A 26,222-nucleotide genomic window follows, 5' to 3' on the forward strand; every position below is an offset into this window, starting at 1 on the left:
TAAAGATACAAGAGTAAAATTAATACTGGAGTAATCAGCTTTAGAACCATGTCCACGGCATATGTGCAGAGGAAGCCTCTTTGATCTCCCTCTGTCTGTCAGAGGCCTAAAAATGAACTAGACTCCGGATAGTAATCTAGATTTTCTTCTTTTCTAGTACAGGACAGTGATAGCTTCTTCCAAAACCTAAAGCAATTCTTGAGTAAGCCACCACTATTGCTTACAGGGAAACACACTGTGATCCAAGGGTACGCCCGAAAGTTCATGGAAACATTCATATTTATCTTTTCATTCTATTTTTCCATGGACTTGGGAAAGTATCCTCATACCCAGATCTGCCCTTTTACAGCCCTGCCTGTGAGACTGGCAGACATCTACATTCACGCCATCACTTCAGTGCAGATTCATAGTGAAGCTCATTTTACAAGAGAAAGCGAAACCATGGGCAGGGAAGTGGCACACCCACAGCCCTGCCTGCTGGGCAGCACCGTCCATTTTGGGCCCAGTGCTTCTCCATTACACCAGCCACCTCCGTATTTTCACCTGCTACTGGCCACGGGAGTCCACGCCCCACCTCAAAAGTAAACCTATGGTTTGATGTCTGGCTGAGAATCACCTGTGGAGCTGCTTAAACATGCCCACATAGCCCAGATGCTGCAGCTCAAGGCAGTGTCTTGGGCAGGACCTATGTGGCGATGGGGACAGTGTTCAGTGACATGCTGAGTGACCACGTGTCAGGTGAACAGGAGTCAATCCCTCACCAAACACCTCTCAAGAACGGCCCCATTGGAGCACGTGGCAGGATGGCCCCAAAACCAAGTGGGTTACATCACTGGAGCAGTCTGAGGGGACCAGTGACTATTCCCGCAGCACCAGTCCTCAGAATGCAGACCCCAGGCACACAGCCAAGGGACAAGAAGACATTGGTGCCAGAAGTCATCTTAAACTCCAACAGAATCAGGAACTGTGCTCAGTTCGAAAGGCAGGGGATAATCAGACTGTCAAAAACATCATGAGGCTGGAAAAGGGTGTTTCAGCAAAGAAAGACCAAATAACTGCCTTGTGTTTCATTTGAGCTTTTGACTTGGATCAAGCAAATGCAAATCACTTGTATTCGCATATGACTCTCTATGATCAGTGATCACAACTGAACTTCTGTTTCCAATTCTATTTGTGTAGACTGAGCTCCCTGGTGATGATATGAATGGCAGTGAATATTTAAGGTATGTGTTTTAGAAAAAAGAGGAATAGTGGGGGCAGGGAGCTCCTTTGACAGAGCTCCAACATACCACTGAGAGAGGGGTCAGTCAGGACAGCCTTTGTACTAAAACCTTGGTTCATAAAAAGTAAAGGAAAAATGGGAAGTAAAGCACAATAATATACAATGGGAAAACATGGAGGCATGTATATATCATCAGGAAGTTAGAGAAAAAAGAAGTTGAACAATCTGGATCTAACTTTGAGAGGATTTTAAGTCTCCTTTGACCTCTGACTTTGTCACTGATCTTTTTCTATAAAGTCCTAAATTTCTATTCTGCTTCTTTCATGACAAGAGATGACACAGAAAATCCAACAGCAGAATCTGCTGACATTATCACCAAAGATGGTGAGGAAAATGGCACAAATCTCCAAATTAGAATATAAGGAATTACACCTGTGTATCATCAGGACTAGCAGGATATCATGCAGACTTTTGGAGCTGCATGGTTTATGAGTGCTGCCTGGCTTAAGGCAGACTCTCTGTTTGCTAAGATATCTCAGAGGTGACAGGAAGGAGGCGAGGGGGTGTAGTGACTCTGGAGCCAGACTGCCTGGCTCTAAATTCCACTACAGCATTTAACAGATGTGTGGCTTGGGCAAATTACTGAACTTCTCTGCCTCAGTTTCCTTACCTGTAAAATGGGGTTTATGGGCTGACTGGTTAACTCAGTTGGTTAGAGTGCTGCCTTGTAATGCCAAGGTCAAGGGTTCAGATCTCTGTATCAGCCAGCCACCAAAATAAATACACATTGTTGGGCAACCAATCTCCAGAATTCTTTTCATCTTGCAAAGTCGAAACCCTGTACCTATTAAACAACAACTCTGCATCATCCCACCCCCGACCCCCAGCATTCTACTTTCTGTCTCTATGGATCTGACTACTCTAGCTACCTCAAAGAAGTGAAATCACACAGTATTTGTCTTTCTGTGACTAGCTTCCTTCACTTAGCATAATGTCTTTAAGGGTCATCCATGTTGTAGCATGTGACAGGATTTCCTTCCTTTTTAAGGCAGAGTAATATTCCATTGTGTGGATATACCATATTTTGGTTATCCATTGATACATTTGGGTGGCTCCCACCTTTTAACTTATATAGCGTTCTGGGGGGAAATTTTATGAGACAGAATCTACCCAGTAGTGAACTAGACAAAGAGATGATAAAATTTGTTTTCAAGGTGTTCTCAAATAGAATTTAACCAATAGCATTCTGAACCAATTCTCAGCATAAAGTTTTATTTATTTATTTATTCATTCATTCATTCATTCATTTATTTAATTGAATGATAATTGATTATACATATTTTTGGGATTCAATGTTGACATATGTTGATCAAATCAATGTTACTAATATGTATATTGTTACAAATTGTTTTTTTTTTTTGCTTTTATTTTTATTTATTTATTTTTTTTTTTTTTAATTTTATTTTGTCGATATACATTGTAGCTGATTATTGCTCCCCATCACCAAAACCTCCCTCCCTTCTCCCTCCCCCCCTCCCCCCCAACAATGTCCTTTCTGTTTGCTTGTTGTATCAACTTCAAATAATTGTGGTTGTTATATCTTCTTCCCCCCCCCCCCCGGTTTGTGTGTGTGTGTGTGTATGTGTGTGTGTGAATTTATATATTAATTTTTAGCTCCCTCCAATAAGTGAGAACATGTGGTATTTCTCTTTCTGTGCCTGACTTGTTTCACTTAATATAATTCTCTCAAGGTCCATCCATGTTGTTGCAAATGGCAGTATTTCATTCGTTTTTATAGCTGAGTAGTATTCCATTGTGTAGATGTACCACATTTTCCGTATCCACTCATCTGATGATGGGCATTTGGGCTGGTTCCAACTCTTGGCTATTGTAAAGAGTGCTGCAATGAACATTGGGGAAGAGGTATACCTTCGACTTGATGATTTCCATTCCTCTGGGTATATTCCCAACATTGGGATGGCTGGGTCGTATGGTAGATCTATTTGCAATTGTTTAAGGAACCTCCATACCATTTTCCATAGAGGCTGCACCATTTTGCAGTCCCACCAACAATGTATGAGAGTTCCTTTTTCTCCGCAGCCTCGCCAGCATTTATCGTTCATAGTCTTTTGGATTTTAGCCATCCTAACTGGGGTTAGATGGTATCTCAATGTGGTTTTGATTTGCATTTCCCGGATGCTGAGTGATGTTGAGCATTTTTTCATATGTCTGTTGGCTATTGGGTATCTTCCTTAGAGAAATGCCTACTTAGCTCTTTTGCCCATTTTTTAATTGGGTTGCTTGTTTTCTTCTTGTAAAGTTGTTTGAGTTCCTTACATATTCTGGATATTAATCCTTTGTCAGATGTATATTTTGCAAATATTTTCTCCCACTCTGTTGGCTGTCTTTTAACTCTTTTAATTGTTTCTTTTGCTGTGCAGAAGCTTTTTAGTTTGATATAATCCCATTTGTTTATTTTTCCTTTGGTTGCCCGTGCTTTTGGGGTCGTATTCATGAAGTCTGTGCCCAGTCCTATTTCCTGAAGTGTTTCCCCTATGTTTTCTTTAAGAAGTTTTATTGTCTCAGGGTGTATATTTAAATCCTTAATCCATTTTGAGTTGATTTTAGTATACGGTGAGAGGTATGGATCTAGTTTCATTCTCCTGCATATCGATATCCAGTTATCCCAGCACCACTTGCTGAAGAGGCAGTCCCTTCCCCAGTGAATAGGCTTGGTGCCTTTGTCAAAGATCAGATGGCAGTACGTGTGTGGGTTGATTTCTGGATTCTCTATTCTATTCCATTGGTCAGTGTGTCTGTTTTTATGCCAGTACCATACTGTTTTGGTTATTATAGCTTTGTAGTATAGCTTAAAGTCAGGTAGTGTTATGCCTCCAGCTTTATTTTTTTTGCTGAGCATTGCTTTGGCTATTCGTGGTCTTTTATTGTTCCATATAAATGTCTGAATAGTTTTTTCCATTTCTGAGAAAAATGTCTTTGGAATTTTGATGGGGATTGCATTGAATTTGTATATCACTTTGGGTAGTATGGACATTTTCACTATGTTGATTCTTCCAATCCAAGAGCATGGAATATCTTTCCATCTTCTTGTATCCTCTCTAATTTCTCTCAGCAGTGGTTTGTAGTTCTCATTATAGAGATTTTTCACCTCCTTGGTTAACTCAATTCCTAAGTATTTTATTTTTTTGGTGGCTATTGTAAATGGGCAGGCTTTCTTGATTTCTCCTTCTGCATGTTCACTATTGGAGAAAAGAAATGCTACTGATTTTTGTGTGTTGATTTTGTATCCTGCTACTGTGCTGAAATCATTTATCAATTCCAACAGTTTTTTTGTAGAGGTTTTAGGCTGTTCGATATATAGGATCATGTCATCTGCAAACAGGGACAGTTTGACTTCATCTTTTCCAATCTGGATGCCCTTTATTTCCTTCTCTTCTCTGATTGCTCTGGCTAGTACTTCCAACACTATGTTGAATAGGAGTGGTGAGAGTGGGCATCCTTGTCTAGTGCCTGTTCTTAAAGGAAAAGCTTTTAGCTTTTCCCCATTCAGGATGATATTGGCTGTAGGTTTGGCATATATGGCTTTAATTATGTTGAGATACTTTCCCTCTATACCTAACTTATAGAGGGTCTTTGTCATGAATGAGTGCTGAACTTTATCAAATGCTTTTTCAGCATCTATAGAGATGATCATATGGTCCTTGTGTTTGAGTTTATTAATATGGTGTATCACATTTATTGATTTGCGTATGTGGAACCAACCTTGCATCCCTGGGATGAATCCCACTTGATCGTGATGAATAATTTTTCGTATGTGTTGCTGTATTCTGTTTGCTAGTATTTTAGTGAGGATTTTTGCATCTATATTCATCAAGGATATCGGCCTGTAGTTTTCTTTTTTGGTTATATCTTTACCTGGTTTTGGTATCAGGATGATGTTTGCTTCATAGAATGAGTTTGGGAGATTTGCGTCCGTTTCAATCTTTTGGAATAGTTTGTAAAGAATCGGTGTCAATTCCTCTTTGAATGTTTGGTAAAATTCTGCTGTGAATCCATCTGGTCCTGGGCTTTTCTTTGTTGGGAGCCTTCTGATAACAGCTTCAATCTCCTTTATTGTTATTGGTCTGTTCAAATTTTCTACGTCTTCACGGTTCAGTTTTGGGAGCTTGTGTGTGTCCAGAAATTTATCCATTTCCTCCAGATTTTCAAATTTGTTGGCGTATAGTTGTTTATAGTAGTCTCGAATGATTCCTTGTATTTCAGATGAATCAGTTGTAATATCGCCTTTTTCATTTCTAATTTTTGTTATTTGAGTCTTCTCTCTTCTTTTTTTTGTTAGCCATGCTAATGGTTTGTCAATTTTATTTATCTTTTCGAAAAACCAACTTTTTGATTCGTTGATCTTTTGAATTGTTTTTTGGTTTTCAATTTCATTCAGTTCTGCTCTGATCTTCATGATTTCTTTCCGTCTGCTAACTTTAGGATTGGATTGTTCTTGTTTTTCTAGTTCTTTAAGGTGAAGTGTTAGGTTGTTCACTTGCCATCTTTCTATTCTTCTGAAGTGAGCATTTAATGCAAAAAATTTTCCCCTCAATACTGCTTTTGCAGTATCCCACAGGTTTTGGTATGATGTATCATTGTTTTCATTAGTTTCAATAAACTTTTTGATTTCCTGCTTGATTTCTTCTTGGACCCATATGTCATTAAGTAGAATGCTGTTTAATTTCCATGTGTTTGTATAGTTTCCAGAGTTTTGTTTGTTATTAATTTCTAGTTTTAATCCATTGTGGTCTGAGAAGATACATGGGATAATTCCAATTTTTTTGAATTTATTGAGACTTCATTTGTGACCTAATATGTGATCTATCCTGGAGAATGATCCATGTGCTGATGAGAAGAATGAATATTCTGAGGTTGTTGGGTGGAATGTTCTGTAGATATCTGCCACTTCCAATTGGTCTAGAGTCTTGTTTAGATCTTGTGTTTCTCTACTGATTCTTTGCCTAGATGATCTGTCTAATATTGACAGTGGAGTGTTCAGGTCCCCTGCTATTATGGTATTAGTGTCTATTTCCTTCTTTAGGTCTAATAGAGTTTGTTTTATAAATCTGGCTGCTCCAACATTGGGTGCGTACATATTTATGATTGTTATGTCTTCTTGATGGATCAGTCCTTTTATCATTAAGTAGTGTCCCTCATTGTCTCTTTTTATGGTTTTTAGTTTAAAGTCTATTTTGTCAGATATAAGAATAGCCACTCCAGCTCGTTTTTCTTTTCTGTTTGCATGGTAAATCTTTTTCCATCCTTTCACTCTTAGTCTGTGTGAATCTTTATGGGTGAGGTGGGTCTCGTGTAGGCAGCATATAGTTGGGTCCTGCTTTTTGATCCAGTCAGCCAGTCTGTGTCTTTTAATTGGGGAATTTAAGCCTTTAACATTAAGAGTTGTTATTGAAAGGTGTTGATTTATTCCTAGCATTTTATTGGTTGTTTGGTTGTCTTAGGTGTCTTTTGTTCCTTGCTTTCTGATTTACTGTTTGGTTTCTTTGTTTGTTGGTTCCTTAGGTTGTAGATAGTGTTTTTGTTTGCTTGTTTTCTCTTCATGAATGCCATTTTTATTGTACTAGTGGGTTTAGATTTTTCTTAGGTTTTTATGGCAGTGGTAGTTATTTTTCAGGAACCAAACCCAGTACTCCCTTGAGGATTTCTTGTAAGGGTGGTCGTGTGGTAGTGAACTCCCGCAGTTTTTGTTTGTCTGAGAAATATACTATTTGCCCCTCATTTCGGAAGGATAGCCTTGCAGGGTAGAGTATTCTTGGCTGGCAATCTTTGTCTTTTAGTATTTTGAAAATATCATCCCATTCCTTTCTAGCTTTTAGGGTTTGTGATGAAAAGTCTGATGTTAACCTGATTGGGGCTCCCTTATAGGTGATTTGACGCTTCTCTCTTGCAGCTTTTAAGATTCTCTCTTTGTCTCTGAGTTTTGCCAATTTGACTATGACATGTCTTGGAGAAGGCCTTTTTGGGTTGAATACGTTTGGAGATCGTTGAGCTTCCTGAATCTGAAGATCTGTGATTTTTCCTATACCTGGGAAGTTTTCTGCCACTATTTTGTTGAATATGTTTTCAATGGAATCTCCATTTTCCTCCCCTTCTGGAATACCCATGACTCGGATATTTGAGCGCTTGAGGTTGTCTGATATCTCTCTCAGATTTTCTTCCATGTCCTTGATTCTTTTTTCTTTCTTTTTGTCTGCTTGTGTTATTTCAAACAGCCCATCTTCAAGTTCAGAGGTTCTCTCTTCAACTTCGACAAGCCTGCTGGTTAAACTCTCCGTTGTGTTTTTTATTTCGCTGAATAACTTCTTCGGTTCAGCAAGTTCTGCTACATTTTTTTTCAGGACATTGATTTCCTTGTATATTTCCTCTTTCAGATCCTGTATACTTTTCCTCATTTCATCATGATGTCTAGCTGAGTTTTCTTGTATCTCATTCAGTTTCCTTAGAATTATCACTCGAAATTCCTTGTCAGTTATTTCAAGGGCTTCTTGTTCTATAGGATCTAGAGTATGAGATTTATTAACTTTTGGTGGTGTACTTTCTTGATTTTTTGTATTTCTGGTGTCTTTTTTTTGGTGTTTATTCATTGTGGCAGGGGGTTTCACAGTCCACCGGTTTGAGACTAATGACTAACTAGGATGTTGCTGTGGTTGCCAATTTGGTATGGCTCCCGCCGTGACTGCTCAGTTGGCCTCTAGTGTCTTGTGTGTGTGGTTGCCTCGGGTCTTGGGCTTCTCCGGGGATCCACCTTTCTGGTCAGCTTGGACTCTGCTGGGCTGGTGGATCACGTACCACAGGGTGTGTGATCTCTGTTGAGCTTTCACTTTCTGTACAGAACTTCTCCCCGTTCCGTGTGCTCTGGCCCAGGCTGTTAGATCGTGCAGTGGCGACCCGACCGGGTGTGTGGTTTCTGTCGAGTCTCCGCCTCCCTGGCAGCATGTCTCCCCCCTCTGTGCACACTGTGCTGGGCTGGGGTGTGTCTTCTGCACCCTTCGTCTATCAGCTGGGCCTTCAAGACCCTGCTCAGCACCGCCTCGCCCAGGAAGTCTACCAGGTTTCTGCTAGGCACAGACGACCGGTCTCTCTGGGTGCCTTTGTAGCACTGTGTAGATCTTTCTCGGGTCTTGTTCACCTTTGTATCCCCCCGGTGTAAACCGAGTCTAGTGCCCGCCTGCAGCCTGCTTTCCGGCAGGTTCAAGCGGACCTGGGAACTCTCCTACCACACTATTCCCAACCAGAAATTCGTTAGGCTTTTTTCCAAACTGGTGGTCGCAGAGATGGTATCTGCCTCCCAGTAACAGGAAGTTTACCGGGGCTGGAGTCCAGGGTGTGGTGGAGTAACAGTCGGCCCGCCCGTACTTCCTAGCCCTCCCAACACTGGTCGGGACGCCCCACACCCCCAGCCCCGCCAGAGAACCGCGGAGGGAGTGGGAGAGGAGGCCGGCCCGCAGGGTCCAGAAAGCCCCGCGCCAGGCCGAGCAAATGGGCTCAGTGATGGCCGAGCAGGGCGGAGCTGCCCGCACCTGGGAAAATGGAGGCAGCACCGGGGCAGTGAGTGGCCTGGTGGTGCAGGCGGGAGCCGCGTGGGCATCCACCCCCCGAACAGAGCTGTGCCAGGGATCACTCACAGTGCTGTGCCAGGTCGGGCGCTCGCTCTGTCTCTGGTTTGTTGCCTTCCGTGTTCTCGGCGCTGCCGCCTCGGGGCTGTTCAGTCGCGGCGCCGCTTGGGCGCTCCCAGGAATCTTCTTTAATGCCGGCCTGAAACCTCGAATCCTGAATAGGGCAGCTGGCCGCCTTCACCGCGGCCCCGGCCTCCGGGATCCTGGCTGCATCCACCGCAGCCCTGGCGCCGTGTTCCCTGTTTCAAGACTCGCTTTTGCAGCTAAGAATCAGTTCTTTTCCTGCTCCACACTTCAAAGCTGTTGCCTGTAAATGAGGCAGCCTCTCCTGCCGGGGGCAAAGTGGCGTTGAGCCCCCACGACCGGCCAGCAGCAGCAGTCCTCCCTTAAGAGATGGCCAGAGGAAGGTCCACAAGTTTCCCGGCTGCCTGAGGCCCAGTGGCCGCCTTTTCCACCTCAGCTACTCCGCACCAGCCGCTGCAGCCGCCACCATCTTGAAACTCCTATATTGTTACAAATTGTATTTATTCTTTATGCCCCTTGTCCAATCTCTCCCCATCCCCCTCTCCCTCCCCCTCTAATTAGCTTAGATTTCTTCTCTCCTTCAGAAAGAGTAATGGTTACTCTGTTGATTTGTTGCCTAGATGATCTGTCCAGTGCTGAGAGGTGTGTTCAGGTTCCAATATTATCATAGAGCAGATGCTTCTTCTGTCGCTCTGGAAGGGGCTGTGTGGAGAGAGACATCCTCTTCTTTTCTTTGGTCTCTGCTGGTGACTCTCCTTGTGTCAATGTATTTAACACTACTGAACTGAACACTTAGAAATGGTTAAGATGGTAAAGTTTGTGTTATATGTATTTTACCACAATCAAAAATTTTTTAAATGGGGGAAGGAGGGTTAGGGAGAAATTGGTAAAGGGCCACAAAAAAAAAAAAAATGTTTACATTGCATAATGATAAAATTTTTAAAAATAATAATAACCAAAAAATTTTTAAATAAAAAATAAAAGTTATACTGCTCCACTCTTGCCCCCCAATTTCCTCTTCCTCTGACTCACCCCTTATCCAAACCTCCCACTCCCACCCTTTGCTGCCTGACTTTCATTCCTGTTATTTTATAGAACTACTCTCTAAAATTCAGCAGGTCTGGGGTGTGCCCATCTACCTGTTCTTCATCCTCAGCCAGGGACCTCTGCCCAAGACTGCACCCTCCCTTCCTCACCCACATTCACTCCCCGGAAGCTATCACCCATATGCTGCTGACTCCCACTATACCTTCTGATCCTTATCTTTTACCTGGCGCCACATCTCCTATTTCCAGTGGGCTAAAGGAAATCACCCACATCGTCTACAAAAAGTAAAATCACTACTTGATGGGCTTCATTACCTCTTTTCTCTAGGTAGAACTATTTGCTTTTGCACAAACATCTTTTAACTACTACACCAGTGTCTTAATTTGATTCACTTTAAGACTGCCTAGACCCATGCCCTGTGCTAATTAAGCATTTTAGGAGTCAGAGTTCTCTATGTATGTGCAAGGATTTGCTGGTGTTTGTTTAATTCAGAGATTCTAAGAGGCTGCCCAGGGTGCAGATATTTGGTGTATTTGGCTTGCATAGTGTTGGCAGACACACATATTTTAAAAATTTAAATAAGGTACCAACATTTACAAATCAGGAGATTTCACATAAAGCTCCAGATTTTCAGATTCTCTGGAAAATTTAAGACTGGCAGTAGTGAACCCACAGTTCTTCATGCAACTACCACCTGTACCAGTTACTCCTTTCACGGGGCACATGCTTGTCAATTTGCCACAGTCCCCACCACTCCCTATTGCCTCTCTCGCCCTGAGGCCCAGCATAGCTGCTGCTGACTATTGAGTGTGAGCTGCAGTATCTCTCACAGCTGGCTATCTATATTCCCTCCTTGGTCCTACTAGCCTAGCTGCTCAGTCCAATGATGATTCAGTGCTCACATCCCTCCTTAAGCTAAGTCCTTTGGTTTCGGACTGGCTTTCACAGGAGGCCTGGGGCAGGGTCTTCACTTTCGGTGCCCCTTGCTCTTTTCCCACGAGACACTCCTCCTGGAACCTACAGAACCTTGTCTCGGTGCTCTCAGCAAGAGGTGACCTTCAGTTCCTGGACGTTTGGGGTTTTCCATCCCCTCTTTGAACAAAGATCCAGCCATTCGGCATAGTGAGGTGGTCAAGAGTCAGTTCAGTGACTTTCTAACAAGTGACTTGGACGAGTGACTAAACCTCGCTCTTGTGCAAAACGGTGGCTGGATCCTGGGGGTATTGAGAAGAATAAGTGAAAAGATGCCCATAACATCTTAAATATTGGTGCTAGGAAAGTGTGGGGTCAGTGCCAGCCACTAGCTTCTCCTTCTTTATTTACTGCTTTTGGCTTTTAGTATGTCATTCCTCCAATTTTTATAAAACAACTCATTTATTTTAAGAATCTAAACGTTGGCCAGCTAGCTGAGTTGGAGACAGCGCGGTGCTGATAACACCAAGGTCCAAGTTCCCTCCCTGTACCTGCCAGCCGCCAACAACAAAAACAAAAACCAAGAATCTAAACTCCTCCCCTTTCCCTAACTTTATTTTCATGATCCACTTTTGTCTCAACTTTTAGTATAAAACACCTTAGTTTAAAAATGCTAATCCTTGTAGTGTTACATTGTCTTTGTGCTTTTATCTCATTTTCTTGCAATTTAGCATTCTCACCTCGTTCTCAGCACCTCTTATCTTAGATTTTCTGTCCTCTTCTGATAGTCCATATTGGTGGCAGGAAGCACAGAAACAAGGACAGAGGGAAGAGAGAGAACCTGCAAGACAAAGGGGATGCCGGCTCCCCTCTCCTCCAGCCAGCCCCTTCTCCGCTCCCTACCCTAGGGGGACCCCCATTCTTAATGCCAGGTCACTACCCGAAGTTTCCCCCGATCTTTGAGAGGATCGCCCTCCACATTTTATTACGACAACAGCCACACTTGAATAGTGCCCTCTCTGTGCCTGCCACTGTCCTAAGGACCCACAGGTCGATCATATTTAACCCTCACAGGCAGCTGCTCTTCTTATCCCATTTTTCAGATGCAGAAACTGAGGCAGGGGCAGTGAGAGTAAGTAGCTATGCACAGCCACTGACTGAGAGCTGGGGCCTGCCACGCTCCTTTCCAATTTGTGTCTCAGCACACAAATTACAAATGACCATCGCATGGACGTTCAGGGTCCCGAAATCCCTGGCGACCTCTTTTAAACTGTTTTGTAAATCATCTCATTATCCCAGCCGTGGTTTTCTGTGTGGTTTTTTTAAAACTTCCTTACATGCTAATCACGCCAGGCACTAGAAGCTGTTTTTCTGTATCAATGCTTTGACAGGAGATAAAAAAGCAAAAGCAATTTTCTAGCCCCTGCAAATTTGCTCTGCCTTACCTCCATTTCGTGCAGCTCTTTGAAGTTTTAGATTTAACCACTCTGCATTTCCAATGCCATGAATTGTACCTAGACCCTGAGCACTAGCACTCACTTGATACCCTCCTAATTGGCCTCTTGCTTCTGTTCTTTCAGAACAAAAACCTTTTTCTCTCACAGTAAAGCAGAACCAATCATTAGAGTCAAGTTCTTCTCCTTAATATAAGGAAATGCAAAGGTCCCTGAAAGGAATGAACTCTTTTCTAAGCATTCAATTTCCACCAGCCATGTCCAGATGGCTTCATTGGTGTCCTGCATCCTAGACTTGTGTCACACTCCCGCCAGCATCAGCCTGAGAGCTCTGCCCGATCTCCTCTGGCTGTCACCTGCCCTGATGACGAGGGCCATCTTCCCAGCACTCTGACAGGAAATCACAGGTCCTGGTCTCCAGTTGTATAAACTGCACTGTCCCAGGTTCCTCATTTCTTCAAATATGTTGTGTTTCATTCTCAATTGGACTGGACACCCACAGAGGGCGAAGTGGCATCCCCCGCACTTTTAGCCACCCCACAGCCCAGCACAGCACGCGTGGGGAGGCCTTTTCCCTCCTAGGCCTCCTACAGCCCTTGGGCCTTCTCTGCCCCCTTCCACCCCGCAACATTCCCCACCTCTAAAGGTAAGGGCTTTCTAACCATTTGGGTGCTGGTTTGGAGGACATATAGAACTCAGGACATATAGAACATATATAACCTCATTAAATTAGGTTAATGCTGGCATTCCCACTTAATGCAATATACGAGGTCGTGCAGTATTCAAACACATTAACTGAATGGTCCAAATTACATGTTCTTTGTAGTAGATGGCAGTTTGGTTTGAAAACCACACTCCATACAGACAAAGGACTTGCTTCCCTTCCTTGATGTCTGGCAACATGTCTGAGACTTGACCAAACAAATTAAGGCTGGGGCCTGTTGTATTTTGGAGACACCATCAAACAAGTTGTCAGCTGTCCCCTGAATGAGCTCCAAACCTTGTCTGCACTCCTTTGTGTTTTATTACGTTCCCGTCTCTTGTGCTATTGAGGGCCACCAAGCAAAATGATGTAATTTATTTTTGGAGTCTTAAAATCCTTTAATAACCAAGTTCCTTGGCACTTCCCCAGCTCCCCTCTCACCTGAGCCTGATCCCTTTCCATCTCTAGCCACACTTCATTCTAGATTTCTTACTGTTCAAAGCACCCCATTTAATACATGCCTGCTCTGGGCCATTTCTCTCTGCTTTTCAAAAGTCATCTAATGAGATCATCAATCAATTAATGATGTTGCTATAAGGAGACAAGTCCTACCACCTAACTTCCCAGATAAAATGTGGTTTTTTTAATTGAGGTATAATTTACATGCAGTAAAATAGACAGAGCTGAAGGGTACAGTGTTGTCAAATGTGTGTTTCGAGAGTTACATTTTGGAGAGTGATTACAACGGAGAGACGGTGGAGCCAGGGCAGCGTGTTTCAGTAGAAGACTAGAAACTAACGTGGGCCCATAAATAAAGTTTTATTGGAACACAGCCATGTTCATTCACTTACATATCTGCCTATGGCTGCTTTCACACTGCAATAGCTGTAAAGCCAAAAATATTTACTATCTGGCTCTTTATTGAAAAGGTTTACCAACCCCTGGGTTAGACCATTTAGGTAATGGACTTTGGGCAGGTAGATCTCCCCTTCCCCATGTTTCAGTACTAATGAAGACTCAAGACCTGGGCAGTATACACACAAGTAAATCAACATGGAGGGGGGGCGAGTTTTCACTTTGTAGCCATGAAAAAAAATGCAAAATAAAGTACAGTAATAAAGCATTCTTTTTGTTCTTGCTCATAGAGCAAGAAGAAAAATAATAATACTGTACTAGCAAAAAGAGGAGGGAAAGCAGAAAGACCACTACAGTTAACATCATTATGAACTGTCTTACCCCTTCTTTCAAACAATTTGACAGAACTATCAGTTATCAAAGTGTTCATACCCTTTGACCTAATAATCCTACTCCTGGAAATCCATCCCAAGGAACCATTCAAAAGAACAAAACACTATGTGTCAAGATACTAGCATCAGCATCTTTCTAATAAAATGCAACCTGAAATGTTTATCAATAGGAAATGAATCTTTAACTCAAATATGTCCAAATAATAGACATGAAAAAGATATGCTACCATAAACAACTATACAAAAACTAAGCATGATAGATAAAGTTTGGAAAAGACCATGGAGACACAATTAATACTTAGGTAAAGGGCTGCAGACATACAGTTTAGAAAAATATCCGATTTCTAAAGATCCTCGAACCAGCTTTGACAAGTCCACACACACTGTCATTAGCCCTTTTATAAGGCCTTGCAGATGAAGATGACACACACATACAGACCACAGGACAGGAGCCTCTGAGAACACATTTCTTATGAAGACATGATGATTACCAATACTTCTGTCCAAATCAATTTATACCTATAATCTCCACTTTAGAAAAAGTGAATTCATAGTGTTCATAACCCTTAAGGAACTAACAGGTGACTCAGAAAAAAAAGAGAAATTCCTCTCAAATACAAAATTAGAATCACACTGGTAATCCAGCCATTGTATCTATCTATATCTTTAGACTTTGGTGCAATTTCAAGGCACTCTCTTTTACTAAAGGACTCTTGACTTTCCTGTTTTTCCATTTCATCCAGAGCATGGTAAGCATTGGCCTATAAATTAAATTTAAATAGAAATGAATAGCATCAAAGTGCTTTCTATCAAAACCATTGATCGTTTTCACAGGCAATGTAGGCAAATGTATTTTGTTCATACCAGTCTTGCAAAAATGTGCTGACTGGGAAAAGAAACCCTACAAAATAAATGTGCCAACGGGGGGTGGGGGGGAGAGAAAATCCTACAAAAAGATTGTGCCAGCTTGTAAAAAAAAATGCTGCAGAAGAAATATGCCAACTAGGAAAACAAAAAGCCCATCCACAAAACACTATGGTGCTATTTGTTTTTTATGTTTTTATGACACTCAATAGAACCATGCACAGTAGTCATGACATAACCATTTTTGGAGACCTGTGGGAGACAGTTTCCTCTCTGACAGGTGGGAGGGCAAAACCTCATGCTTCCTGAGGCCAAAGGCTCACATATCACATGCCTTTTGCAAACTGTGAAGCACAATTTAAATTTAATTAACAAAATTAAACAAATTGTTGCCTGGAAACAACTCAAATGTCCATTAGCCGATGAACAGATAAACAAAATGTGGTATATCCATACAATGGAATATTATTCAGCTGTTAGAAGGAATGAAGTACTGATACATGCTACAGTGTAGATATACCTTGAAAACATTATGCTAAACGAACAAAGTCAGACACAAAAGACTACATATCACATGATTCCATTTACATTAAAAGTCCAGAATACGCAAATCAATAGACAAAATGTAGACTAGTGGTTGGCAAGGGCTGGGGGAATTGGAGGGGAGTGAAAGCTAAAGGGTACAGGGTTTCTATCTGCAGAAATGAAACATTGTAAAATTAACTGTGGTGATGGTTGAACCACTCTGTGAATACGATAAATACCAGTGAACCTTATAGTACTAACAAATGAATTGTATGGTATGTGAATTATCTCAATAAAACTGTTTAAAAACTGTTTCAAAACAAGCTTTAGTGCTGTGTTTAAGATCCATAAAAGTCATTAACATTATTTTTACATCTATCATAAAGAAAAGCAAATCTGAAATAAGTCTTATTTCCATCAAGTTTTTAAATATATTGAGCACAATGCTCTTTTAAAGCTTAGTATGATTATCACTGAATCTTTTACAGTAGTTTTTTAAAGCATTAATTTTTTCCTTAACCATTTTTTGTCTCTTAGGCAATTATCTGACAAAGTTTCAAAGTATTTGAAAATATCTGAAAGCCAAACAATTGCTAACATCCACGAAGAGAAAAAAAGTCTTATGTTTATAAAGAAAAATGTCAGGTACTTAGAAAACGATGGCTTCTTTCCCAGAGAAAGGAGGGAAAGGTATTTTTTTTTATTCCCTTCCTTCCCTCAAGGGAAATGTGTTCATTTTGAAACTTTTCCTTTTAAAATTTCATTCTTGCTAGGAAGCTTGATATTCCTTATATTCCTTTATATTCAACCTTAAAGGAGAAACTCCTATTTCTGGTCTTACTCTTCCTTGAGTTGAGAAGGTATTTTCTAAGGGATCCTTAAAACGTCTTGGGAATGCTGCTGGACACCCAAGATGCCTGGGCTCCCCTCTCCTCCAGCCCCTTTAGCACCTTGCCCTTCCCCTTGGATCACACTCTGCCCACCTGTTGTGAGACCCTAGGGGGCTAAGACCAGTCAAACAGACATGAAACAATGAAATGGGAGCTGGTTTCAATGAAGTGGAGAAATCCACCGATTCCAAAGCACTGAGTGTGAATCAGGGCTCTTCCTCCCAGTTCCTGTTCATCTCCAGGGGCATCAGTAACTCACAAAACAGCCCACTGAACAGGGTGTCGTGCAGATTAGGTGAGAAGGGGCATTCAGTTGCATTGCACCGAGGCTCTCTCGAAGGAGAACGTTTCCAGGGAGAGGAACGCCCAAGGCAGAGGGTCAGCGGGGGCAGGGGAAGGTGACAGGAAGAGTCAGAGCTGCTGGAGGGGGCAGGGGGAGCCTCCCCCAAGAGAGCTGGGGCTCTGCACAGTCACGTGAACGACGCTCAACGTCTTGTGAAACAAACGATCTGGGAAACTTACTTAGTATCGAATTTTCAGTTTTGAAAACAGTTCTTCTCATTCCCAGCCTCATTGTTCCTCCCAAACCGCCAGGGCTGTGTTCGGCCGTATCAATCACCTTAGGAAACAAAACAAGTCGGGTTTTGCCATCTTGTAAAAAGGTAATTTCCCAGATTTCACGCTTTGCTTTTAGAGCAATGATCACTGAGTAAGCACGTTCCCTAAACAGTGACATCTGATCAGCCCTCCCACTGTTCCTGTTCCAGTGCTTTCCACCCTCCTCACGCTGTGCTTTCTTTTCATCTCCGCTTTTCATCTTTCATTCAAATCACTCGTAAAAAATTTATCAGGAGCGTTTTTATGACCTTCCTCCTGTCATCACTCAAACTGTCAGTTCCAAGCAATGTTCATACTTCAAGTTCTGGACTTCTGGGGCCTCCTACTTCAGTATTCATGACTCTCCTGTGATAACCCTCTTCCCACTGCATTCCCTAAAGAGTTTTCATAAGCAAATCTGTCAGTCCTTGTGGAAAAGTACACCGAAAGTACCTATTTATAGAAAACCATTAGAAGGGTCCCTTTAAAAAAAGAGAAAGTAATATCATCCTTTCTAGCACATTCTGTAGGTCACAAACCTAAGCAGTACTCTTGATCACTCCCTCTTCCTCATGCCCAATCTGTCAAGTCCTGTCCACTTACCCACTCCGGCCTTCCAGCATCCATCCACCCCTCCCCAGCCCCTCTTCCAGCTCCGACTGGCCACCCAGCATCCACGTGGCCCCAGCCCACCTCGCACACACTGAAGGCGGGTGACCCATTCACACGGCAAATCTCAGCGTGCTCAAAACCCTTGACCGCGTGGTGTCGGCCCAGCCTGCCCCTCCAGCCTCATCTCTCATTCCCTCCCCCTCTCACCCTGAGCGTTGGTCCCCGCAGCCTTCCTTCAGTTCCTCAAGTGCATCTTCCTTCCTCCCGCCACGGGGACTTGGCACATGCTGTGCCCTCTGCCTAGAACACCTCCCTCCAGCCCCCCACTGTCTTTTCCTACATGAAACCATCCTTTGCTCTGAGAGCTCAGTTCAGCTACCCAATGTCAGCTTCTCCAGGAGCCATAGCCTGGTCGGGGTCCCCTATCTATGCCCTCACAGAATGAGGCTCTTGCTGTCACCGCCCTTCTCCGTTTGTGTCTGGCAAGTGCTTTCTTTTAAAGTCGTTAGACTACAGTTGAGTGAGCCAACCTGTCCTAGTGGACATGCTAGGGCTCCGCTCTCATGAAACCTTTCTTTCCTTTTGTGTTGTTTTCTTCCATATGTGGCCACATACTGCTCTACAGGAATCTTTCACAACTGGAACCTCCTGAGCTAAAAATTTTCCTTCTTATCAGTGCCCCAGAAGAACTTTCAGAACCATCAGAACCCTGTGTCCCAAGCACACTCCAAGAGTCACTTTGGGTAAGGGACAGAGAAAAAAAATCTGATTCCATCCCTTGTTGGATGGAGTGCTCAGTTCTGAAGTGCTCTTGGCCTTGGCATCTCTTCCCTGTCTTCTTGGGCTGGCTAATTATGGCTAGGTTAAGTATCACTGGGGTAAGGTAGAAAGGGCATCAGCTTCCAGTTCACAAAGTTGAGCTGATTATAAATGCCCGACCTCTCTATGTGTTCTCTGGGAAAGGGCAGGTTAGACGCACTACTTGCCCCAGACTCATAAGAAGTCCTAAGTGCATTCAGAGCCTCAATTTCCATTCAAGTTGAAGAAAAACCGAACCGTGTACGCAGACCACAGCAGTAAACTCCCCCAATTTCTTGACAGAAGTGGCCTGTGACCCTTCAGTCCACCCTTGCTGTGTTCTGTCCAACTACCGTGGAAGAGTCTTTGAATGTAGTTTGTTCGGTTATTGGTGAGTTTGGTGTTCAAGAAATGTTCTGGTATGAACCATTGAGACTAGAGAAAAATTACTCGACTAAGAATAGGAAACCTACCTTACTGCTTACTTGGGATGAAATGGACAGACACCTCAAGACCAGAAAACATTTCCAAAATTAAAGTGTGGGGGTGGATGGCAATGCAGTTAGCTCACCTGGTTAGAGCACAGTGCTGATGACACCAAGGTCAAGGGTTCCAATCCCCACACCAGTAAGCCACCAAAAAATAAATAAATATAAAAACAAAGTGTGGGGGTGGGAAGGGAGAGAAGGAAAATGTGGTGGGCCCAGGACTATCTAAGGACATTTTGAAAATACTCCAACACAGGGGGAAGTCTAAAAATTCCTGAAAGAGCAATATGACAATATTATTTAGAAACATGGACATAAATACCAGGAGAAACAGTTAGAAGAATTAAGGGGAATTGAGAGGGGCTGAGGATTACTGACTTTTTCATTATAGGCTTTTCAGAACCGTTGGCTTTTTAAACTTTGTACACGGTATTATTTTAATGAAAATAAAAGTTTAAGGCACAAAAAGTAAAATGTACTATTTAGGCCTTAAGCTAGGGATTAGTTCACATGATCCCTGCCGTTTTCAGAAGTCATAAATACTACCTTATTCTGAAATGATAGCACAGAAAGAAACCCCAAGATATAGCATCCACGGTGATCCTCTGATCAAAACGTGCTGGCATAGGAAGCAGTGGAGAACGCAAAGTAAGTGTGTTAGAGAAGAGGAGGGTGAGCAGATGGAAATAGATCTCCAACTCCAAATGATGCCCTGAACCTCAGCAAAAGGAGAAAAGCAGAGGGAACTGGCAGGAAAGTGGCTGATGGAGGGAGGGTGGAGAAGGGCTCTCTCTAGGCCTGGCTTAGGAGACCTCATCCGGGACACCCTTCGCACACCCAGGCAAAGAAGGACATGGGCCAGGCACAAGCTGGTGGAACCCGAACACTCAGGAAGGGGAAGGCTGAGGCCAGGCAGAGAACCGTGCCTTTCTGCCCACGCCTGGCACAACCAGCTGCCCTGCAGAGTTGTCAGGCAACCCTACAAGCTCTACTGACTGCCTCTTGGGTTATAAGCAACCTGATTCAGCAATAAAAACTAACAAAGAGGTCTTTGTTTCTTGAGTCCTTTCCACAAAAAAGCCTGAGACAGGAGAACACCACAGTTTAAAAACATATCTATTTTATCATTACCAGGGTGGTTAAAGAAAAGACCCTCAAATGTGCTCTAGATTTACTCTCAACATTTCCAAAATACCCCCAGATTTTGCATCTAAAAGGAAAACACTTCTTCCACTACAAATGGATTGCCTTAGCCCCTCTAATTTGGCCTAAATACTGCTTGTCATCTGATCCCCAGATCTGTCCTTTCTTGGAACTGAGCCATACAGCATAGGAAAAAAAAAAAGGATCGTTCAGTGATAAAGCTTTAAGAAATGTAAAAGCACCACATAAGGATATCTATGGCACTAATTAACCTTTACCGATGTTGTCCGCAGCCCATGATAAAAGTCTAATGGGTTCAATTCTTAACTTGTTCAAGACTTAAGAGCATAATGGGTTCAAGCATCCCGGGCTCCTTAAACATCAAAGTCTAGGAAAGGCAGGTTCTCCTGAACGGCAGTGTGTATGGGACCCACCTGATCGAGCCCTGGAAAGCCAGCTTCCATCACGTTCCTTGTCTTTGGAGAGTTCACATGAGGACAATGAGAAAGTCTACGCCCAGCAGGCCATGTCCAGTCTTTCAGGCAACACACACAGTGATGCTCTCAGACCTTCTAGTGTGTTCTTCAAGTACTCTTAAAGATTCCCTAACCGTTCCTTTCCTGCTGTCCGTTAGGTTTTTCTGTTCATTTTTTTTTTTTTCAAGCCTGACTCTGATTTTGATTCCTTAGGAGTCACACTCAAGTTGTGCATAAAGTATGAATCGGTTTTATGTTAATATCATGCTACCTATGTGGTGGCACGCTGCTAGCTCCAGCGACCTCTGTCATTGCAGATCCAATCTCAACTCTTCTGGGCGGCACTCAGGCCCCACCTCCTGCAGGAGCCCATCTAGCTGTGCTCTCGTCTTACATGCTAACCCATGGTTTCCACCTCAGCTAGACGGCTGCATCACCGATGGCTCATCTGCCCCCCACCCCACCACCCCACCATGCCCAACCTTCTTCAATACTTTTCCTAAGACTCCTCCTCCCCACCATTCCATGCAGGCTCATGCTTTAAGGGCACCTGCCAGTTCTCCTTGTTACCCCATAATTAATACCATAGTTACATTCACCCTACCAAATAAATAACCTGTACATTGTTCATTAATTTTCAGTTAGTCCTCATAGGAGGCTGAATAATAACCCTCCAAAGATGTCCATGTCCTAGTCCCCAGAACCTATGAATCTGTGACCTTACATGACAAAAGGGACTTTGCAGGTGTGATTAAGTTAAGGCTCTTAAGATGGTAAGATTATCCTGGGTTCTCTGGGTGGGCCCCATGTAACCACAAGGGCCCTTAAAAGAGGGAGAGTAGGAGGGCCAGAGTCACAGAAGGAGACGTGACCAGGAAGCGGAGATCTGAGAGAGAGATTGGAAGTTGCTACACTACTGGCTTTGAAGATGGAGGAAGGGGCCATGAGCAGGTGACCTCTAGAAGCTGGAAAAAGCAAGGAAACGGATTCTTTCCTAGAGCCTCCAGAAGGGACACAGCCCTGCTGACCCACTTCTGACCTCCAGGACTGTAAGAGAAAAAATTTGTGCTGTTTCGAGCCAGTGAGCTCGTGGTCATTTGTTACAGCAGCGATAGGAACCTAATACAGTCCTTTACTGCATGCAGCTTTAATCTTCTCTATCATTTCATAAATACATCTCCTCTCATAAGCTAAAGTGTGGGCTCATCAAGCACAAGGGCTAGATCTTTTTCTTCTCTGTCTCCACCAGATTTTGGCACAGATCATGTGCTCAATAATGAAATCTCCCTGTGTTTTTAAGTTTAACAAAAACTAACAGAGGAGACTAAGGGACAGGTTGGTAGGCCTGAGATTAGCCAAATGGGGAGGGGGATCTCTGAGACACTCATGGATTGTCCCAAGCTGCAGACAGGTCTCTTCAGCAGACAGAAGGGGAAGAGCTGTGCCCTGCTCAGTGGTTGAGCACACACCATGCACAGTCCTGCCTCTAATCTGAAACAGGACCTTTACTTTCCATATCTGGCTTCCCAACATGCCCTGATGTGTCACAGAGCAGTGGGAGGATGGGATCTACAATGGGGAAATCACTTAGCAGTCCTATAAGTATGTATATGTTTTCTGATCTTTGAAAATGGTGTTTTTTTCCCCACCAGTAAAAGAAGGCTGTTATAGTTTGAATGTGTCCCCCAAAGTTCCTGTGTTGGACACTTAATCCCCAATGCAACAGTGTAGAGAGATGGGACTTTGAAGAGGTGATTATATCATGAGGGCTCTGCCCTCATGAATGGATTAATGCCATTACCTCGGGAGTGAGCTTATGTCAGGAGTGGTTTCCTTATAAAGGATGAGTTTGGCCCCCTTCCCTCTCTCTCTTGCCCATGTGATGGCTTCCTTCATGTAATGACACAACAAGAAGGGCCTCACCACATGTCAGCACCTTGATCTTGGACTTCCCAGCCTCTAGAACTGTGAGCCAATAAATTTCTGTTCTTTTAAATTACCTAGTCTCAGGTATTCTGTTATAACAGCACAAAAATGGACTATGAAAAAGGCCTATATCACTTCCATCAGGAAAAGAAAATTCTTATACCTCCTGATATAAATATAACACTTATGTATAAGTCCTACCTCCGGGCCTAACACTAACACAGAACAGGTCTCCTCAGAGAAGCTCTGCTCGGGAGGGGGCACATGGCAGGAGGTTGAAGGTGGAAGCTGGGCCTGAATTTGAATCCCAGATCTACTACTGACCAGCACTGTGACCTTGAGCACGTCCTTGGATGTCTTTGTAGACCAGGGGGACTAAAGCATGTACTTGATAGGGTTGCTAAGAGGATTTCATGAGGTTGTAGGAGTGAAGTGCCTAGGACAGTACATGGGAAAAACGGCTATGATCAGGAGGCCTCTGAGAACTCAACCACTGAGGGCAAGCACCGGCCAGCCCAGAAGACAGTGAGACTCACAGCCCAGGCAAAGGCTGGAAGTAGAAAAGAAAGCGAACTTTGTCTGAGGGTCCAGGAAAGGCAGGCACCACCACGTAAGGGAACAGGTAGGCCGTCCCTTTTATGGACAGCTGCATTTAGTATTCAGGGTCTCTTTTAAACTGTGGAATCAAAGATAACAAGAACCCATGGATAGCATTTCACACCTATTTTGTTTTGCAGAGACTGGCTACTAACACCCTACCCTCTTCCTGAAGTGGCTTTTTGAGGCACTCAGTGCTGTTGACTTTGAGCAGAATAACATGGCCATGGAAGCCCGTGGTGCCCAGAGCTTTTAAACTAAGTTACTCTTAGTTTTCCTTAAAAAAAAAAAATTTAAGTCTGTCCAAAGATCAAGCAATTGAACGACAAGGTGATAAGTAACCTTTGTCTCTCCACTTTTCCATTACCAACCTTGTATCTGTCATTTTTTCCCCCTTCTCTAGTTTCAAAATGCACTCTTGTGAACACGCCCTGTATTTATTGCTTGTCTCCACATATTTTTAGTTAATGTTTCATGAGAATATCTATTGATGGATTTTGCATTTCTGGCTACAGGTTTACCCCCACGCTTTTAAGTCTACGGGTAAAGAGAAAAATAAGACATGAAAGATGCTACTGGTGGAGGTAGTCAAGTGAAATTTTGAGAAGCCCCACACGTTGTTTTTCAAGTTCTGTTAGCATTTGCTAAAAGAATAAGTTCTGACAACAGGCAGCATTGGGCCGGTTAATCAGAGGAGTCCCCTTAAAACCAGAGATTCGTAGCCTAAAAGACTGTTAACTGATGCTGCTCCAAAGTTTTTCTTAGAGATAACTTTTATATATACATATACATGCACACATTTAATAACATATACCATATATGCCATTGTTGTATATGTCTTATATAGAACATGTTATCTGTATAATATATAGTCAAGATTATATATAGTTGTTAAACCATTTCTTCAATATAGATGCAAGAAATATAATAACCACCCCATCGATTTTAGCTCACAACTGGTAATTTGAGAGAACGGATGATTTAAGATGCTATTTCAACAATTGGGGAGATTTAAGTATGGACTGTGATAATGGCATCGTGGTTATGTAGAAGAATATCCTTGTCCTTAGGAGACAAATACTCAAGTTTTAGGGGAGAAGGGTCTGGATGTACACACTGATTTTCAAATGGTTCGGGGGGGCGGAGGGGGTGTTTGTCCAGAGAAAGAGAAAGCCAATGTGGAAATGTTAGCGATCAAAAGGTAGATTGGTATTTATTGTACTATTCTTGCCACTTTTCTAGATTTGAAATTTTTTTTTTTTTAATGTTGGGAAAAAAGATAATTCTTTTGATTATTCACAAAGCCTACTTCCTCCCAGGAAAACAAGAACCTACGTGTAAAAACGCTGAAAATTTTCTAAATAAAAACGCTGAAAATTTTCTAAAGTCTTGATTAAAATGCCTTACCAAAATCAGAACATTTTTGTGTACAATGTTACAACTAAAACCAAAATGTCCGTCCTTACCCCAACCAGTGAGTTAATACACATTCTATACAGGTACATACCAAAGTCAAGTAATCTGTAATAAAAACAAGAATAACATATACAAGAGAGCAAAACCATACATGATAAATACTCAGGATTGACGGGAAGCTTTTCAGGAACTCTGTAAGATTTCCCATTTGTTCTCCAATGTAAATAAGGCCCTAGAATTCTAGACCTGAAAAGCATCAGGGAGAAATACAATCCTATAGTTCAGTCCTCAATTCGTAGGTGATATAATATAAGGTCAGGGAAAATTCTACAAGTGTGGAAGTGTGCAACTGTTTAAAAGCTCTTAAGTGCATTTAAAGTCGATCTGGAACCCCTTCCTGTGCGTTACAATCAGCATTAAATCAATGTTTCCTGAAAATGTCCTTGTTACTTCACTGAAATCTTTCCAATAGAAATTTATTTATTTATTTATTTATTTATTTTTTTTTTTTTTTTTTTTTTGTGACCGGCACTCAGCCAGTGAGTGCACCGGTCAGTCCTATATAGGATCCGAACCCGCAGCGGGAGCGTCGCCACGCTGCCAGCGCAGCACTCTACCAAGTGCGCCACGGGCTCGGCCCAGAAATTAATTTAGTCCCAATTTTAAATCCTGGCCGTCCCAAAAAGTTTGAAGTATTTCCAATTGATTAAGAGCAAGTCAAGTGTTTCAAAAAGTTTATGGAGGGCCGAGCCCGTGGCGCACTCGGGAGAGTGCGGCGCTGGGAGCGCTGCGACGCTCCCGCCGCGGGTTCGGATCCTATATGGGACTGGCCGGTGCACTCACTGGCTGAGTACCGGTCACGAAAAAGACAAAAAAAAAAAAAAGTTTATGGAAAGATTCTTATTAACTTTTAATTCCATTTTTCCACGAACTTTTTGAAGTACCCTCATATATTTGGTAAGGAAAAGAACAATGAGAAGTAAAAAGCACGCATGGAAAAAATAATGAAAAAGTTGAAAAAATGACCACATTACTCAGTAATCTTGCTTTGCCAAATAAAACCACAAATTATTGTATATCTTCCTCCCACTTCTTAAACCTGCTTCTGAAGCGATCCATTCATCCAGCCATTCATTTCATTCATGCATGCATTCAAATATTTAAGCACTTAATCCATACAAAACATCAGAAGGACTTCAATGGCCACACTGCAATTTTTATAACTGAGTAATATTATCCTTCTGTGGCAGCATTTTTTTCTGAATATGAAGAAAGTTATTTTTGCAAGCCTAAATATACAACTAAATTGAAAACCATTCTCCATATTGAAGCTTTCCAAAAGGTGAACGGTGAGAAAAAACCCAAGCTTACCCTTGGGACTCTGAACCATTAAGCAACTCTTGAGGTGGCTCTTTATTGGCCTTGCCCTTAATTATGAGGTTCACGCAGTCTTAAACTTGGGTTTCAAAAACTATTAATAATTACCCTTAAATGGCAAACAAAAGGAAAATTTCATAATCAGGGTGGTGTGGTGGTAAAGACTATAAAAGTCCCGTGATTCCTTCTGCTCAGCTCTTCACGATC

At 42.6% G+C, this 26,222-nt stretch overlaps 1 protein-coding gene across 4 annotated transcripts in view; it reads right to left on the minus strand.

Moving 5' to 3' along the window:
* Positions 1 to 26,222, minus strand: part of CTPS2 (CTP synthase 2) — a 105,767-nt gene that overhangs the window by 27,573 nt on the left and 51,972 nt on the right. For all 4 annotated transcript variants that reach the window (XM_063083503.1, XM_063083504.1, XM_063083505.1 and 1 more), the window contains one exon: positions 17,108 to 17,204. In XM_063083503.1, the coding sequence (XP_062939573.1) occupies positions 17,108 to 17,204 (97 nt within the window). The remainder of the gene's footprint in view (positions 1 to 17,107; positions 17,205 to 26,222) is intronic.

Source organism: Cynocephalus volans, chromosome X (genome assembly GCF_027409185.1).
Source record: "Cynocephalus volans isolate mCynVol1 chromosome X, mCynVol1.pri, whole genome shotgun sequence".
Lineage (NCBI taxonomy): Eukaryota > Metazoa > Chordata > Mammalia > Dermoptera > Cynocephalidae > Cynocephalus > Cynocephalus volans.